Source organism: Mercurialis annua, linkage group LG5 (genome assembly GCF_937616625.2).
Source record: "Mercurialis annua linkage group LG5, ddMerAnnu1.2, whole genome shotgun sequence".
In the NCBI taxonomy this organism is placed as follows: Eukaryota; Viridiplantae; Streptophyta; class Magnoliopsida; order Malpighiales; family Euphorbiaceae; genus Mercurialis; species Mercurialis annua.
This window is the reverse complement of record NC_065574.1, coordinates 8,191,127-8,209,174: the sequence shown is the minus strand read 5'-3', so window position 1 is coordinate 8,209,174 and position 18,048 is coordinate 8,191,127. Positions and strand designations below refer to the sequence as shown.

The 18,048-nt window shown below is 35.1% G+C and overlaps 1 protein-coding gene across 2 annotated transcripts; it reads left to right on the top strand.

Moving 5' to 3' along the window:
• The first annotated feature begins 6,324 nt into the window (after positions 1-6,324).
• On the top strand, positions 6,325-17,722 carry LOC126681283 (pre-mRNA-processing-splicing factor 8A). Of its 2 annotated transcripts, XM_050376798.2 has the most exons (23): positions 6,325-6,801; positions 7,342-7,558; positions 7,673-8,063; positions 8,327-8,813; positions 8,905-9,695; positions 9,780-10,048; positions 10,173-10,487; positions 10,582-10,886; positions 10,975-11,429; positions 11,542-11,668; positions 12,188-12,429; positions 12,521-12,644; positions 12,725-12,914; positions 13,027-13,134; positions 13,429-13,682; positions 13,917-14,533; positions 14,618-14,724; positions 14,842-15,096; positions 15,187-15,822; positions 15,916-16,113; positions 16,202-16,480; positions 16,625-16,867; positions 17,305-17,722. In XM_050376798.2, exons 1-23 carry the CDS (start codon positions 6,518-6,520, stop codon positions 17,494-17,496), a joined length of 7,086 nt encoding a protein of 2,361 aa, XP_050232755.1. In that variant the 5' UTR covers positions 6,325-6,517; the 3' UTR covers positions 17,497-17,722. The 2 variants fall into 2 exon arrangements, with proteins under 2 accessions (XP_050232755.1, XP_050232754.1); XM_050376797.2 differs by having other exon boundaries at positions 8,905-10,048.
• The last annotated feature ends 326 nt before the right edge of the window (positions 17,723-18,048 follow it).

The following is an 18,048-nucleotide window of genomic DNA, read 5'->3' as shown; positions in this document are numbered from 1 at the left end:
GTATAATTAAGAGTTTTGATTAAATAAAATATAATTTTTTTGATGAATTTTATTAAAATATAATTAATTAGAGTTAAATGTGTTTTATTAGTTTAATTAAGGTATAATTATAGTTTTAATTAATTAAAATATGATTAATTAAGTTAATTAAAGAAAATTAAGAAGCTCACTCTCTCGGGGGCTTTTTTGATACGAAAACGCAACTTTTGGGTCTGTTTGTACCAAAAACGACGAGAATGACTCATTTGATATTTCGTGCCAAGTTGAGGGGGTGAATTGATCCTTTGTTCTATTTATCACCCACAGAGATGTCAATTCGCATTACTCTATTATAAACATTTGGTAAAAAAAGCTGATTTTTTTTAATAACATTTTGACCTTATAATTTTTTTAATAGCACCTTATTTCGTATTTTTCGGTTTCAATAGCACCCTAAAATATCAAATTGAATTTTTTTCATTTGGTTACTATTCAAAAAAAACCATTCATATATATCATAAGTTCTAACTATTCTATAATATTTTAAATTATACATAAACATCATATTCTTCATAAAATAAAAAAAATATAAATATAAATATTTAATTTTAAATTCAATTATAATTTCAATTGTTACACTTACCATACCATATCATATATACTTCATATATTATCCATTTAACCTAAAAATATATACGAAATTGAATCTTGAGCAATGTCCTGATCGTTATACGAAATGTAAGCACATTCCATCTTAATACCTCAATTATCGTAAAATCTTTCAATTTCGATACAAATTCTTAATTTGTTTTTTTTAATCATTAATCATTTTTAATTTCAACTAACATTGTTTCAAATATGATATGTGTCGCATTGACATTTTGACGACTCACACGTCACACATCGGAAACATACATTATGACGGTGCAGGTATTACACTAACCTTGAAGATGATCATTACATAAATAAAAAGTTTGAGAAAGAAGATAAGAAAAATCACCAATAAGTCTTGAAAGCCACCTCTGGAATTTGGAACAAACTCAATGCATGTAGTTTTAATTTTATTTTTTATTCTTTAATGTAAATGAAGACGTTTGATCACAAAATCTAAAAATACCATGAAAGATCAAAGGTATGGTATTTAGAGCGAGGAATGAGCTGAAATATATAAAAAGAAAACGGAATAAGAGAAGAAAATTAAATTTTGTTTGATAAATGGGCTTATTTATGGGCCTGTAAGGGGAAAGGATTATCGCCTATATGAGACAACCTTCTGAGACTCCTTTTTAAGACTCAAATGGTCAAAGTTTAGTTAAACCACTTAAGAAGCCCTTTTAGCCCAGTCCAACGGTTTAATTATGAAATTTCAATGTTTTACTAAACCGTGCCATTTTCGAAAAACACCCGAATGCTATTCCGAATAATATCCGAAATCGAATCAAAATCTTATCGATTAAACCCTAATTTAAATACTTATTAAACTATATTTTATAAATTCCTCAAATCACTTCTACTTATATACAAGAATTATACGGATATCAATTCCGATTAACAGCCAATCTATTTAAAGAATCGTAATTACTAGTAACCACAATATCTCAATTATTATATAAACTTTGAATTCTAGTGTAGTTTCTAAATTTATATTCTCATTACTCCAATTTAAGTATTGATAACAAGTCCAAAAGTAAACTACCACAAATATGACAAGTGTCACGTCATGATTTTGATGGACCACGCATCAGAAACTTATATCACGACTGTGCATGATGTTACATTTTTAGTGGGGCTTAATACATAGTTTGACCCCTGAACTTGTACCCTTTTACCCATTTAACTCCTAAATTTAACGTCTTACCTATCAAACCTCTGAACTTGTTAAATAATCCGATTTGACCCCTGAATTTAATAAATATATAAATATTGAACCCCTTAATGTCCACCTGTCACTTGAAACATTCTAGAAGAAATTGTGTACGGAGGGGTTCAATGTTTACGTATTTATCAAGTTTAGGGGTCAAATCGGGTTATTTAACAAGTTCAGGGATTCGATAGGTGAGATGTTAAGTTTAAATGTTAGATGGGTAAAAGGGTACAAGTTCGGGGGTCAAACTATATATTCAGCCTTTTTAGTGGTATTCCTCATACCATTAGAGATGGTATTATTGAGATCATGGGGTTTCAAGAAGGAGAGCTCCCATTAATTACTAGGTATTCCTCTCATCTCCTCTAATATGTTAAAGAGTCACTGCAATAAAGCTCATCAAAAAAATTACAGTCATAGTGTCTTATTGGTCTTCCAAGTGTTTGTCTTATGTTGGATGATTAAGGCTCATCCATTCGATCTCGATGAGCACGCATATTTACTGGCGTACCATCTTTATTCTCCTTAAGGCTATAATCAAAGGTGCGGAGAATGTGTATAGGAAATTATTTTGCTTTGGGTCGATAATGAAGTTAAAAAAACAAGGGGCCTAATATGTTGGGATCAAGTATGTTCTAGTAAAAAGAGCTGGCTGGTTAGAGATCAATCCATTTTGAATTAGAACATTGCTGTCATTTGCAAGCGATAGAGTTTAGTTACCTTTCAGCCTTCACTGTGGGTTAATTGAGCTATCTAGAACAATCTTAAAAGGTTGAATTTTTGGAGTCTAACCAATTTCTTTGACTGTTTTTGGAGTTGGTGGAAGTTACTTAAAGTTAGAGGAATGGTTGGACATTTATTTGCTTATAAATTGAAAAATGAAAATGACTTCTCATTTTGGTTTGGTAGTCGATGGAATTTTTCAGATCTAATTGATGGTAGTGCTCAAGCTGACTAGAACCACATTAGGAACAACTCGATCCCAACATATTAGGCTCATTATAGTGGTGTTCGGGATGTCAGTCTGTTGATGGTGAATGCTAATTCGAGATGGTGTATAAAAATTAATAGATTATGCATATTAACCAAAAGAAAATATTGCAAATCAAAAACGGAAAATCATTCTTTTATGCTATGAGGTATCACATATGAGGCGTTAGGAAAAATTATATATTAGACAACAATCCTATGAATATTAAAAAATTCTTCTTAAAGATTAAAGAAGCAATTTGGATTAAAAGTAGAAACCGTAATTAGTTTTTACTACTTGTCCCCTCTGTTTTTCTATTATAATCTATTACTTAGATAGCCGTCTATAGTCTAGTAATAAAATTGCTCCTGTTTTGTTGATCGACCGAAAAAAAATCTATATACTTATATAATTGAGAGGATCAAAAGAACATTTTCATGAATTTCCAACTTAGATAAAACACTCATTTTTAAATTTTTTAAAGTTGTTATTAAAAGATAGTAGTAATTATTTTTTCAATTTGAATAAAATACTTACACTAAATGAGTATTTTCACGAGTTTCAAATTTAAATAAAACACTTAATTAATTTCTAAAAGTTATTATTAACATGTAATTTTTGTTAATTTTTCAAATCAAATTTTTATATATATATTATATTATATTATGCATTAAAATAATTTATTGCCGGAATATTGTAATAGATTTTATTAGTTTAATTTTTTGACATTTTTTATATTATTATTTAACTTAAATATCGACTTGATTCCGTGGGAATGCGCGAGTTTACGACCAGTTTAACAGGTGATTTTCGAGTGCAGACTGGATTGTGTTTGGTGGGCTTTAGGAACCGCCTAAAATCTTGGGCTTTTTATATAAAATACTGATTTTGCCAGCCCATTTACTTTTATACAGGACAAGTTAAATCTTTACTTTACCTACCTCATTTTCTTACTTTGATAACTTATACTTCAAATTTCTTTCTTTTATACGATTTTTCTTATTTCTCTCAATCATTCTTCTTCTCCACGATTTCTTTTGAGCTGTGAAAGAAAATTTTCACGATTTCTGCTCCTTCGCTTCCGCCGTTCCGCCTCTTCCGTTCCGCCGTTCTGCCTTCGCCGTTCCGCCTCCTCCGTTCCGCCGTTCTGCCTTCGCCGTTCTGCCTTCGCCGTTCCGCCTCCGCCGTTTCGCCTCCATCGTTCCGCTTTTGTCTCGCCGCGTCATCTTTCTTTTATCTTTTTAATTTTAAATCTGAATTTTTTTATTTTTTTTTTATTTTCAGATCTGAAATATGTTTATCTTTTACTGTTGATTCACCATTAAACATGTATAAAGAGTATCTTTAAAGAATCTAATACTTATTTCATGTTATATAGAATAATTTTGTGATTTTATATAATAAAATTCTGTTATTTCTGCATTTTTTTGTGTTTTGTTGTATTTCTGCGTTTTTTTTATTCTGCAGGATGATTTGTTGATGATGATTGATTGTTGAATTATTGTAATGTTACAGTGTTGTTGATTTTATGTTGACTTTATGTTGATATTATGTTGATATCTACTGATTCTTTTTCTTTTAACATTGACAAATAAGATAATATTGTCTGTGAAATAAACTTTCGTTAGATGAAATGAAATTGTATCATAACCGTCTTTGTCAAAATTTAGTTAGGGATGAGAGGTGGAACGCAAAATAGTTATACAAGTGATTTGGAAGAAAATGTACAGCTGCAAAGAGAATTGAGGAAAAAAAATATTTTGAAATAAATTTCTTTAATTTGTGAACTGTTGTGTTGGTGTATATTTAATATATTTTTATTTTTATATGTAAGAATAATTTTATTTTTTCATTTGAATTATTGTTGTTGTTTTTTCATATTGTTTTGATTACTTACTATGCTAATATCTTTATCTGATTCATTTATTTTAAACATTTTGTACCTTTATTATTCTTTAGTAGAATTACTACTATCATATTAACAAATTATCAACATAATGTCAACATGATATCAACAATTAATGCTAATTTAATTGTAAAATGAGTACATCGATTGATTTAAGCAAAAAACAATCAACATATTATCAAAAACATGTCAATAGGTCATCAGTACAGCAATTTAACACTAACTTTACTTTTCTTTTAATGATTGAAAAATCAACATGTTATCAACAGTATATCAAAAACATGTCAACATAAAATTAAAAATCAAAAAAAGTAGAAATACTTATCAACATAATGTCAACAATTAATCAACAACGAATCAACAATTAATGCTAATTTAGTCAAGATGTTTGTAAAATGAAAATATTGATTGATTTAAGTCAAAAACAATCAACATATTATTAAAAACATATCAATAGTTCATTAATACATCAATTTAATACTAACTATATTTTTTTTTTCAATGATTGAAAAATCAACATGTTATCAACACTATATCAACAACATGTCAACATAAAATTGAAAATCAAAAAAAGTTGAAATACATATCAACATAATGTCAACAATAAATCAACAACGAATCAACATAAGAAATAAAATAAAACATAATTTTTTGAAAAATTGTGACAATCTATAAAATATCAACAAGAAATCAACAACATGTCAACATGATAATGCTAACATATCCTTATCTAATATCATTTAAATTTTGTTTTTTTAGTTTATATCACGCACAAAATTATCTAATTTGCTAATGTTTTTTTTAGAATAAATTTTTTCAATGTTAAAATTAAAGAAATACCAACTGATTATCAACACAAAATCAACATAAAATCAACAACACTGTAATATTATAATATTTCAGCAATCAACCATCATCAATAAATCGAATTGCAGAATAAAAAAAACACAGAAATACAACCAAACACAAAAAGTGCATAAATAACAAAAATTTATTCCATATAACCATAAATTTACATTACATAACATGAAATTAGCATTATATTCTTAAAATATAATCTTTATACATGTTTAATGGTGAAATAACAATAAAAAATTGTAGATCTGAAAATAAAAAAGAAGAAGAAGAAGAACAATGAATAAATTATAGATCTGAAATCAAATAGATGACGACGATGAGCAGAGGAGATGATGACGTTAACAAAGATGACAACGAAGATGATGATGAGAACGATGGCGGAGGAGCGGAGGAACAGAGGACGGCTCAGCAGAAGACGGTGAACGGTAAAAAAAAAAGGAAGATGAACTGAGAGGAAGAGAGAATTGAATGATGAGGAGAGAGAAAATAAATGAAATTATGATTTGTATGCTATTAGGGTTTAATATATAGAGTCCGTATAAAAGTAATAAAATAGGCCGCACATGGTAGTTTAGAAAAGACAAATTTGGACCCGTATAAAAGATAAGAATTTGGCAAAATAGGTTGTTTGTGTAAAAAGCCCTAAAATCTTAGCCCGGTTCACAAAAAGGTTCGATTCCTTCGCTTAAACCCGCTCACGCGCCTGCCACCGCCACACGTATCTCCAATCAAAGATAAATAATTTTCACACTCGCCTTCGCTTCGAATTTTCTGGTTCTCTTCTACAGCGCTCGCTAGTAGGCAGAGCTAGACACACTGTCTTTTTAACTCTAAAACCCTAAAACCACAAAACAAACATTTTTGCGAAATCAAACATTAAATCCGAAGCTATATGCACAGATCTGCTGCTCTCTCTGTTCTCATAATCACTTCTTAAACCATGTGGAACAGCAACGCTGGAGAACCGCCGATAATGCCGCCGGGAACCGGCGGTCCTTCCATACCACCGCCTCAGATGCCGGCGCAACCTTCTTACACAGTCCTTGCGCCGCAAGGACAAGCGCCACCGCCTCAGACGCCGGCAGATGCGGAGGCGAGGTTAGAAGAGAAGGCAAGGAAATGGCAGCAGCTTAATACGAAGAGGTATAGTGATAAGAGGAAGTTTGGATTCGTTGAGACTCAGAAGGAGGATATGCCGCCCGAACATGCCAGGAAGATCATAAGGTGAGTGAATTTTTAGGGTTTTGTATGTTTCTTTAAGTAGTTTGTTGCTGGTATCTGACTAGTAGTTGCGTTTTTGGTTTAGTAAAAGCACTTTGTGTTTATTTGGAGGTGGTTTTTAATCTCTCAATTGACTAATTGGTGAGTCTTTTCTTTTGCTTTTATTGTTTTATATATGTTTCGATGTAGTCAGTGTTTCACTAGATTTCCAGGAGCTTTGAATGCCTTTCAGAGTAGGCTTTCTTATATAATTTATTCTGTTTAACATTTGAAATTTTATGAGTCTTTGTCTCTTAATCAACTTAATCTAGTTTCATGGGGCAATACTTGTGTGGCGTTTTTTTAATCTTTTCTATATAAATTGTATTTTTTACATGATTTATACTGAAGTGTGATATTGCTGACTATGTTTGTGATTGAGTGTATACTTAGCCTGTTTTAAGTAATATATGTATGTATATGTATTTGTTTGTAGATTGAATTCTTTGAAGATGAAGAATATGATTTTAATTAAATTTGGTTGTGGTGTGATGTTTTTGACAGAGATCATGGGGACATGTCCTCTAAGAAATATCGTCATGATAAACGTGTGTATCTCGGGGCCCTTAAATTCATTCCTCATGCTGTTTATAAGCTTCTTGAAAATATGCCTATGCCATGGGAGCAGGTTCGTGATGTGAAGGTTCTGTATCATATAACTGGAGCTATCACTTTTGTAAATGAAATTCCATGGGTTGTTGAGCCTATTTACTTAGCTCAGGTGTGGTGTCTTGTCTCTCTCTTTCTCTCTCTCTGTTTTTCTTTGTGGATATTAGTTGTTGGTGCTTTTTATTTATCATCTTCATGGCTGATTGTATTTTAAATGTTGGTGTAGTGGGGTTCAATGTGGATCATGATGCGAAGAGAGAAGAGGGATCGACGGCATTTTAAGAGGATGAGGTTTCCACCATTTGATGATGAGGAACCTCCATTGGACTATGCGGACAATTTGTTAGACGTTGATCCTTTAGAGCCTATTCAACTAGAGTTGGATGAAGAAGAAGATTCTGCAGTGTACACCTGGTTTTATGATCACAAGCCCCTTGTGAAAACAAAGCTTATTAATGGTCCAAGCTACAGGAAATGGCATCTCTCTCTTCCCATTATGGCAACTCTTCACCGGTTGGCAGGGCAGCTCCTCTCTGATCTAATTGACCGCAATTATTTTTACCTATTTGACATGGAGTCCTTCTTCACAGCAAAAGCTTTGAACATGTGTATTCCTGGTATGTGTTCTATATGACTTTTTGCTTTTTTCTGTTTATTTCAGTTCAGCATCACTTCAAATAAAAAATGTTTGTTCTTAAATTTAGTTGTCCACTATGGTGTCAAAGTTTAACGTTGTGGAACCTGTTCTGGCTGTTGCTTTGATATGTTGTCATTATCATGTTAGAATTCTCAGACTGATGAGGGTCTGGGATTGCTTACTCCCCCTCCCTGCTGCTGCATGATTGTTTCCTGACCTGAGCATTAATTTATTTTTGTGCAGGTGGGCCCAAGTTTGAACCTTTATATCGTGATATGGAGAAGGGGGATGAAGATTGGAATGAGTTTAATGATATAAACAAACTCATCATTCGGTCACCTCTTAGGACAGAGTATAGAATTGCATTTCCTCATCTATATAACAACAGGCCCAGGAAAGTGAAACTTTGTGTGTATCACACACCCATGATCATGTACATTAAAGCTGAGGATCCGGATTTACCCGCTTTCTATTATGATCCACTGATACATCCTATAACCTCCACGAACAAGGAACGTCGTGAAAAGAAGGTTCATGATGACGATGACGATGAAGATTTCCTTTTACCTGAAGGAGTGGAACCTTTTTTGCAAGATACTCAGCTTTATACAGATACCACAGCTGCTGGCATTTCATTGTTACTTGCACCACGGCCTTTTAACATGAGATCTGGTCGGATGCGACGCGCAGAAGATATACCCCTTGTATCGGAGTGGTATAAGGAGCATTGGTAAGACTCTCATTTCACGTGATCTATTGACATATATAACCTACTTTTGTTATGTGCTGAAACTGATAGCTATAATTAATTTCTTTTTCAGTCCACCGTCATATCCAGTAAAAGTTAGAGTCAGCTATCAAAAACTGCTGAAATGTTTTGTTTTGAATGAGCTGCATCATCGACCACCTAAAGCGCAAAAGAAAAAGCACCTGTTTCGCTCTCTAGGTGCAACCAAGTTCTTCCAGACCACAGAACTTGATTGGGCTGAAGCAGGATTGCAAGTTTGTAAGCAGGGTTATAACATGCTGAATCTGTTGATACATAGGAAAAATTTGAATTACCTTCATCTTGATTATAATTTCAACTTGAAGCCTGTTAAAACCTTAACTACAAAGGAACGCAAGAAGTCACGATTTGGCAATGCTTTTCATCTATGCCGTGAGATCTTGCGTTTGACGAAGCTTGTAGTTGATGCCAATATTCAGTTCCGATTGGGTAATGTTGATGCCTTCCAACTTGCTGATGGTCTGCAATATATTTTCTCTCATGTTGGCCAGTTGACTGGCATGTACCGTTACAAATATAGGCTGATGCGACAGATTAGAATGTGCAAGGATCTGAAGCATTTGATATATTACCGCTTCAATACTGGTCCAGTGGGAAAAGGACCTGGCTGTGGATTCTGGGCACCAATGTGGAGGGTGTGGCTATTTTTCCTCCGTGGGATTGTGCCTCTTCTAGAACGGTGGTTAGGGAATCTTCTTGCTCGCCAGTTTGAAGGGCGTCACTCAAAAGGAACTGCTAAGACAGTGACAAAGCAACGTGTGGAAAGTCATTTTGACTTGGAGCTTCGTGCTGCTGTCATGCACGATGTTCTTGATGCCATGCCAGGTGATAACTTTTTACATTTGATTCTTTACTTTGATGTTTGTTGTGTTTTATATCTGTACTTAACGTGTAGTAATAAAATTTCAGAGGGCATCAAACAGAATAAAGCTAGAACCATATTGCAGCATCTTAGTGAGGCTTGGCGTTGTTGGAAGGCGAACATTCCATGGAAAGTGCCTGGATTGCCAGTTCCTATTGAAAACATGATTCTTCGTTATGTGAAATCTAAAGCAGATTGGTGGACAAATGTTGCTCACTATAATCGTGAGCGTATAAGAAGAGGTGCGACGGTTGATAAGACAGTTTGTAGGAAGAATCTAGGAAGGTTGACTCGCCTTTGGCTAAAGGCAGAACAGGTAAAAGTTTTACTTTTTTTTAGGAAAATCATATTTCTTCTAATATTTATGTATTCTTGCTTGTAATGTCCTTATACTTACTATTCCCTTTCGCTAATTCTTTATTTTTTTTTATCTCTTGTAGGAACGTCAGCACAATTACTTGAAAGATGGTCCATATGTTACCCCGGAGGAAGCAGTTGCCATTTACACCACAACAGTGCATTGGCTGGAATCCAGAAAGTTCTCTCCTATTCCATTTCCTCCGTTATCATACAAGCATGACACCAAGCTACTCATACTTGCTTTGGAAAGATTGAAAGAATCATATAGTGTAGCTGTGAGATTAAACCAACTACAGAGGGAAGAGCTAGGCCTTATTGAACAAGCTTATGATAATCCACATGAGGCTCTATCCAGGATTAAGCGTCATCTGCTTACGCAACGTGCATTTAAAGAAGTGAGTTAATATAATTCGAGAATCAGTTGAATTCAATTTCACTACCTCGCAGAGGACCTGCACCAATACGATAAACTATATTTTTTTTATGCAGGTCGGCATAGAGTTCATGGATTTATATAGTTCTTTGATTCCAGTATATGAAATAGAACCTCTTGAAAAAATAACAGATGCTTACCTCGACCAATATCTATGGTATGAAGGTGACAAGCGCCATCTCTTTCCAAACTGGATTAAGCCTGCAGATTCTGAGCCGCCACCACTGCTTGTATATAAATGGTGTCAAGGTATAAACAATTTGCAGGGTATTTGGGACACAAGTGATGGACAATGTGTGGTTATGCTTCAAACAAAGTTTGAGAAGTTCTTTGAAAAGATTGACTTGACAATGCTTAACAGGTAGGCATCCTTCAGATATTATGTTAATCATATTAGAAATTATTTCACCAGTTCTATGATTTTATTTGATAGAGTTGTGTTTTGACAGGCTTCTTCGTTTGGTTCTTGATCACAACATTGCTGATTATGTCACTGCAAAGAACAATGTTGTGTTGTCCTACAAAGATATGAGTCACACAAACTCATATGGTTTGATACGTGGTCTACAGTTTGCATCGTTTGTTGTACAGTATTACGGACTTGTGCTTGATCTCTTGCTTCTTGGATTGACCCGGGCCAGCGAGATTGCTGGTCCACCAAATCAACCAAACGAATTCATCACATATTGGGATACGAAAGTTGAGACAAGACACCCTATAAGGCTATATTCTAGGTACATTGACAGGGTGCATATATTGTTCCGTTTCACTCATGAAGAGGCCCGAGATCTCATTCAGCGGTATCTTACTGAGCATCCTGATCCCAACAATGAAAATATGGTTGGATACCAGAACAAGAAATGCTGGCCAAGAGATGCAAGAATGAGACTCATGAAACATGATGGTCTGTATCTTTTCTTATCTTCATTCTTTTCTTTCTTCATCCACTGCAACTCTAGTTTTATTGAGTTTATTTTATTTATTGAGATTAATATCCTTCTTGTTTGCCTCTTCAGTTAATCTTGGGAGAAGTGTATTCTGGGATATGAGGAATCGTCTTCCCCGAAGCATAACTACATTGGATTGGGATAACAGCTTTGTTTCTGCTTACAGCAAGGACAATCCAAACTTGCTTTTCAGCATGTAAGTTTTGCTTCCTTTTTTCTCTGATTCACATTTTCCACTCTCAATTTGCAATCAGCATAAGGTCTTCAAACCTATTAACTCTCCCTTTGATTTCAATATTTGATTTTGGAATCTCACTGGAACTTGCTTTTGTTTTTTCTCAACACCTTTCAGTCTAGAATGTAAAGCAAGAGCATGACAGTTTATGTCAATTGAATTTCTATTTGAATTCTAAAGCTCTTATGTTTGCTTGCACAATAGTGCATGTGTTCACACGATGCTTGCTAAGTAAATGTAGAACTGCCTCTGTTCATTTGCGTACTTATTTTCAGTGAAATCACCACTTAGCTTTTTTCCCTATTAACACATTTTGCTCTATCTTGTCAATGCCAAAAAGATATACATAATTTCAGTTCACCGGCTTCATTCCTCATGTGATCCTTAGGTTTATGTTCACATATTTTTAGTCTATTTGTAAGACTGGTCTGAGTTTGGTTCCTTTTTTCCAGTATTAAATTGTTTATGCTTGCATTGTAGGTGTGGCTTTGAAGTTCGAATACTTCCTAAAATAAGGATGACTCAGGAAGCATTTAGCAATACAAAGGATGGAGTATGGAATTTGCAGAATGAGCAGACAAAGGAACGGACTGCAGTTGCTTTCCTACGGGTTGACGATGAACACATGAAGGTGTTTGAAAACCGTGTGAGGCAGATTCTTATGTCTTCAGGATCAACTACGTTCACAAAAATTGTGAACAAATGGAATACAGCCCTGATAGGTGATGTAGTGTCTTATTTTAATTTGGTCCCTCCTTTTGCAATAGTCTACTTGCTGAATGCCATATTTTCTGTCTTCTCTTTTATCTGTAGGTCTAATGACTTATTTCCGTGAAGCGACTGTGCATACACAAGAGCTGTTAGATTTGCTTGTTAAATGTGAAAACAAAATTCAAACTCGTATCAAGATTGGTTTGAACTCAAAAATGCCTAGCCGGTAAGTCTTTATTCACAGGGTTGCTTTTATTTAGTTTAAGTTTTGATTGTGACATTGGTCTAAATTGGCTTCTTTTTCAGATTTCCTCCTGTTATATTCTATACTCCCAAAGAAATAGGAGGACTTGGAATGCTTTCAATGGGTCACATATTGATCCCACAAAGTGACCTACGATACAGCCAGCAAACGGATGTTGGTGTAACCCATTTCAGGAGTGGAATGAGTCATGAGGAGGACCAGCTGATTCCAAATCTTTATCGCTACATTCAGGTGGAGTGTTACAGGCTCCATTTTCTCTTTTCCCCTCCCCATATGTAACTGCTTGTTAATCTCTGTTGTGGTGTCCTATGTTTTCATATATACGTTATTGATTTCTGAACAGCCCTGGGAGAGTGAGTTCATAGATTCACAGCGTGTCTGGGCAGAGTATGCTCTTAAGCGGCAGGAAGCACAGGCGCAAAACAGGCGTTTAACACTTGAAGATTTGGAAGTAAATCTTTCTTCTTTTGCATTTTGATTCTCTAATACTTATTTATGTTCTTTTTTGGTTCTGCACTAATAGTTCAGCGACTTATGTTGTTGGTAAATAATTTGAGATGCTTTTGCGATCCATTGGCGTAAATTATTTTCAGTTTGAGGCTTTTATTAACAATTTTTGCTGTTAATCCCATATCCAACTATTGAAATGGAGAAGCAGAACTCTTAGAGTTGATTCCAATTAGCTTGTGGCTGAAGCTTAGTTGAACTTAAGTGAGTTTAATCCTTCATCAAATTACTTTGACAGGATTCATGGGATAGGGGGATTCCACGCATTAATACTTTATTTCAGAAGGATCGTCACACTCTAGCATATGACAAAGGATGGAGAGTGCGTACAGATTTCAAGCAATATCAGGTTCTAAAACAAAATCCTTTCTGGTGGACACACCAGAGGCATGATGGGAAACTTTGGAACTTGAACAATTACCGTACAGATGTTATCCAAGCTCTTGGTGGTGTTGAGGGAATTCTTGAGCATACGCTGTTTAAAGGAACATAGTAAGTATTTCCTGCTCTATATCATTATTGTTCTAATTGGGAGTCTTATCAGAGAACATAATATATTGTGCAAATGGATGTTTTCTTTAACTAGGTGATGACACTGATGCCTATTGAGTGTGTAAAATGCATTTACTCATTTCAATTCCATGTGAATTATGTGACTGCAATTGTAGACACTTGATACTCTTACTTTGGTCAATAAAACTCTTTCTAATCTCTTTGCAATTTTAGTTTTCCTACCTGGGAAGGTCTGTTTTGGGAGAAGGCATCTGGTTTTGAAGAGTCAATGAAGTACAAGAAGCTTACCAATGCACAGAGATCTGGTCTGAATCAAATTCCCAATAGAAGGTTTACTCTTTGGTGGTCACCCACGATAAATCGTGCAAATGTTTATGTGGGTTTCCAGGTGCAGTTGGACTTAACTGGTATCTTTATGCATGGAAAGATTCCAACCTTAAAGATCTCATTGATTCAGATATTCCGAGCCCACTTGTGGCAGAAGATTCATGAGAGTGTTGTTATGGATTTGTGTCAAGTCTTAGATCAGGAGCTGGATGCTCTGGAAATTGAAACTGTGCAGAAAGAAACAATCCATCCAAGGAAGAGTTACAAGATGAACAGCTCCTGCGCAGACGTTCTCTTGTTTGCTGCTCATAGGTGGCCTATGTCAAAGCCCAGTCTCGTAGCCGAGTCAAAAGATTTGTTTGATCAGAAGGCCAGCAATAAATACTGGATAGATGTACAACTTCGATGGGGTGACTACGACTCTCACGATATTGAGCGTTATACCCGTGCCAAGTTTATGGATTACACAACAGATAACATGTCTATTTATCCATCTCCTACAGGTAATATCCATTTACTGCCTTTTGCCAATCTAAATTGAAGTTTCCTACCTTTGGTTTAAATTTATTTTTACATGTTCTCTGTAGGGGTGATGATTGGTCTTGATCTGGCATACAATTTGCACTCTGCATTTGGCAACTGGTTCCCTGGATCAAAGCCACTGCTAGCTCAGGCAATGAATAAGATAATGAAGGTACAGTTTCCTGAAATGGGATTGTGTTTGTTTTGACCTTTAAGTATTGTGTGTTTATTAGATGATGAATTTGTGAAATCCTATGAACATCAATTTTGGCTGTTTGTTCTGATGCAGTCGAACCCAGCTTTATATGTTTTGAGGGAGAGGATAAGGAAAGGTTTGCAGTTGTATTCTTCTGAGCCTACAGAACCATATTTGTCATCTCAGAACTATGGCGAGATCTTTAGCAATCAGATCATTTGGTTTGTTGACGACACCAATGTGTATCGTGTCACGATTCACAAGACATTCGAGGGAAACCTTACCACAAAACCTATCAATGGTGCAATTTTTATTTTTAATCCTAGGACTGGTCAGCTGTTTCTGAAGGTAATTTTTTTGTCTGAACCTTTATATAAGGTTTTGTCTGTTACATGGTGTATATTCTGATTTTCGGATTTGTTTCTGATGCTTTTGCAGGTCATCCACACTAGTGTATGGGCAGGACAGAAGCGTCTTGGTCAACTAGCTAAGTGGAAGACTGCGGAAGAAGTTGCTGCTCTTGTGCGTTCTCTACCTGTTGAAGAGCAACCGAAACAGATTATCGTGACTCGTAAAGGAATGCTTGATCCGTTGGAGGTTCACTTACTTGATTTCCCAAATATAGTTATTAAAGGAAGTGAGTTGCAGTTGCCATTCCAGGCGTGCTTGAAGATAGAGAAATTTGGTGATTTGATATTGAAGGCAACAGAGCCACAAATGGTGTTGTTCAACATTTATGATGACTGGCTGAAGAGTATCTCATCATACACTGCATTTTCTCGACTCATTTTGATTCTCCGTGCCCTTCATGTGAACAATGAGAAGGCAAAAATGCTTTTAAAGCCTGACAAAACCATAATCACTGAGCAACACCACATCTGGCCTTCTCTGAATGATGATCAATGGATGAAGGTTGAGGTTGCTTTAAGAGATCTCATTCTTTCTGATTATGCCAAGAAGAACAATGTCAATACATCAGCCCTGACACAATCTGAAATTCGTGATATTATTCTTGGAGCTGAGATCACGCCTCCATCTCAACAAAGGCAACAGATAGCAGAAATTGAGAAGCAGGTATGATGTCTTCTGGCTTCATTTATGTTGTAATCCTTGGTCCATCCCTGTTAGTTATTAAGCGGTCTAACGAACATCTTGATAATTTTTCAGGCTAAAGAATCAAATCAACTGACAGCTGTCACGACAAGAACTACGAATGTGCATGGTGATGAACTGATTGTGACAACTACAAGTCCCTATGAACAGGCTGCCTTTGGCTCTAAAACGGATTGGCGTGTGAGAGCAATCTCAGCCACAAATCTGTACCTTAGGGTTAATCATATATATGTCAATTCAGAGGATATCAAAGTATGTATATCCGCCGTCTTATTTTAGCTTTGTTGGAAGATTCAGTTTCTTGGCAATTTGCTCATGTTTTTTGTACATAATTTTACAGGAAACTGGATATACATATATCATGCCCAAAAACATCTTGAAGAAATTTATCTGCATAGCAGATTTACGAACACAAATTGCTGGGTACTTGTATGGTATAAGTCCCCCAGATAACCCTCAGGTTAAGGAAATCCGCTGTATTGTCATGCCGCCACAGTGGGGGACACATCAACAAGTTAATCTTCCATCAGCCTTGCCGGAACATGATTTCCTTGGTGATTTGGAGCCTCTGGGATGGATGCATACCCAACCAAATGAGCTTCCTCAGTTGTCCCCACAGGTTTGCCCATTTTCATTGATTCCTGATATGATCTACACGTACCGCATACCATCCTCTTTTTAGTTTATTGTGGCCTTGCAGTATTTTCATCCCTATTCCCATTTTCATTGTTGCTTGACTTGGAGATTATTTTTTTGTTTGCAGGATCTTACTTCTCATGCTCGGATTTTGGAGAACAACAAGCAGTGGGATGGTGAGAAGTGTATCATCTTGACCTGCAGTTTCACTCCTGGATCATGCTCGCTAACTGCATATAAGCTTACCCCAAGTGGATATGAATGGGGACGTGTCAACAAGGACACTGGAAGCAATCCTCATGGTTACTTACCAACTCATTATGAGAAGGTCCAGATGCTGTTGAGTGACCGCTTCCTTGGTTTCTACATGGTGAGTACAATATTACTGCTATCTTCCTATAACCATATAGAAATTGGGCGACTTACATTCCAATTCTCCTCCTTAATCTGCACGTGATGAACAATTAACATTTAAATTATTATTTTCATCAAGTGATCCCATAAACTTGTAAATAATTATCAATTAGTTTACAATTTGATCACTTAATTCAAACTTTTTGTTCAATTAGCCTCTTTTAAATGCTTTCAAAATTGATTCATTTGGTCCAATTGATAAATATTGACAATTAATTAGATTAATTGATAAAAAGTTTGTTTTATTGTTAATTGCCTATTACATGCATGTTCAGACGGAAAATTGATAGTTAAAACCATAATAGTTATAACTTTGTAGAAGTAATACTGTTTACAGCAGGTTTAGGAATTGGGTGTTTTGTTGATAATATAGTCAACTCTTTTGTAAATTAGGTTGCGGATAATGGCCCATGGAACTATAACTTCATGGGAGTAAAGCATCAAACAAGCATGAAGTACGGAATCAAGCTGGGCCCACCTCGGGAGTACTATCACGAGGACCATAGACCAACTCATTATTTGGAGTTCAGCAACTTGGAGGAAGGTGATATTGCTGAGGGCGACCGTGAAGATACATTCACTTGAAAGAAGTGAATCGAAGTTCTAATTTTATGCCTCGAGTTCTAACTGATTGCAACTTTTAGTTGGTAGTTTTGATCTATCATATCCGTGGGAGAAAAATACAGTGTTGTAGTAGTGCTTGTACACTACATATCCAGATTACTTTTGTATATCAGCCGCCGTAGTGTATTCTTGATGAGCTGTAAATATATGTTTTGTAGCAATGGAAGTTCAAGCCTAGCAACTTAAATTCTGATTGTCAGACGACTTTTTTGGAGTCAGCTTCAGGATTAACTTTGTTGATGTTTTGTTTCAAGTCAGTTCCATAAAATTTGAATTACTCTTGGTAGAAGATAAAATCATAGCTTTGTTAAATGAGTGTCCCTTATATAGATGCTTCTGATTTTTTTTTTAATGAATTTCTTCTTGACTTCAAAAGAATAAACGGGGGTAACATCTTTTAAATCAAATCAATTATACATTTATACGAGATTACTTTTGTGTAATATTAGAAAAGGTTAATTATATATAAGATTATGACATAAGCATCAAATTTTAAAAATAATGTAACCTTTA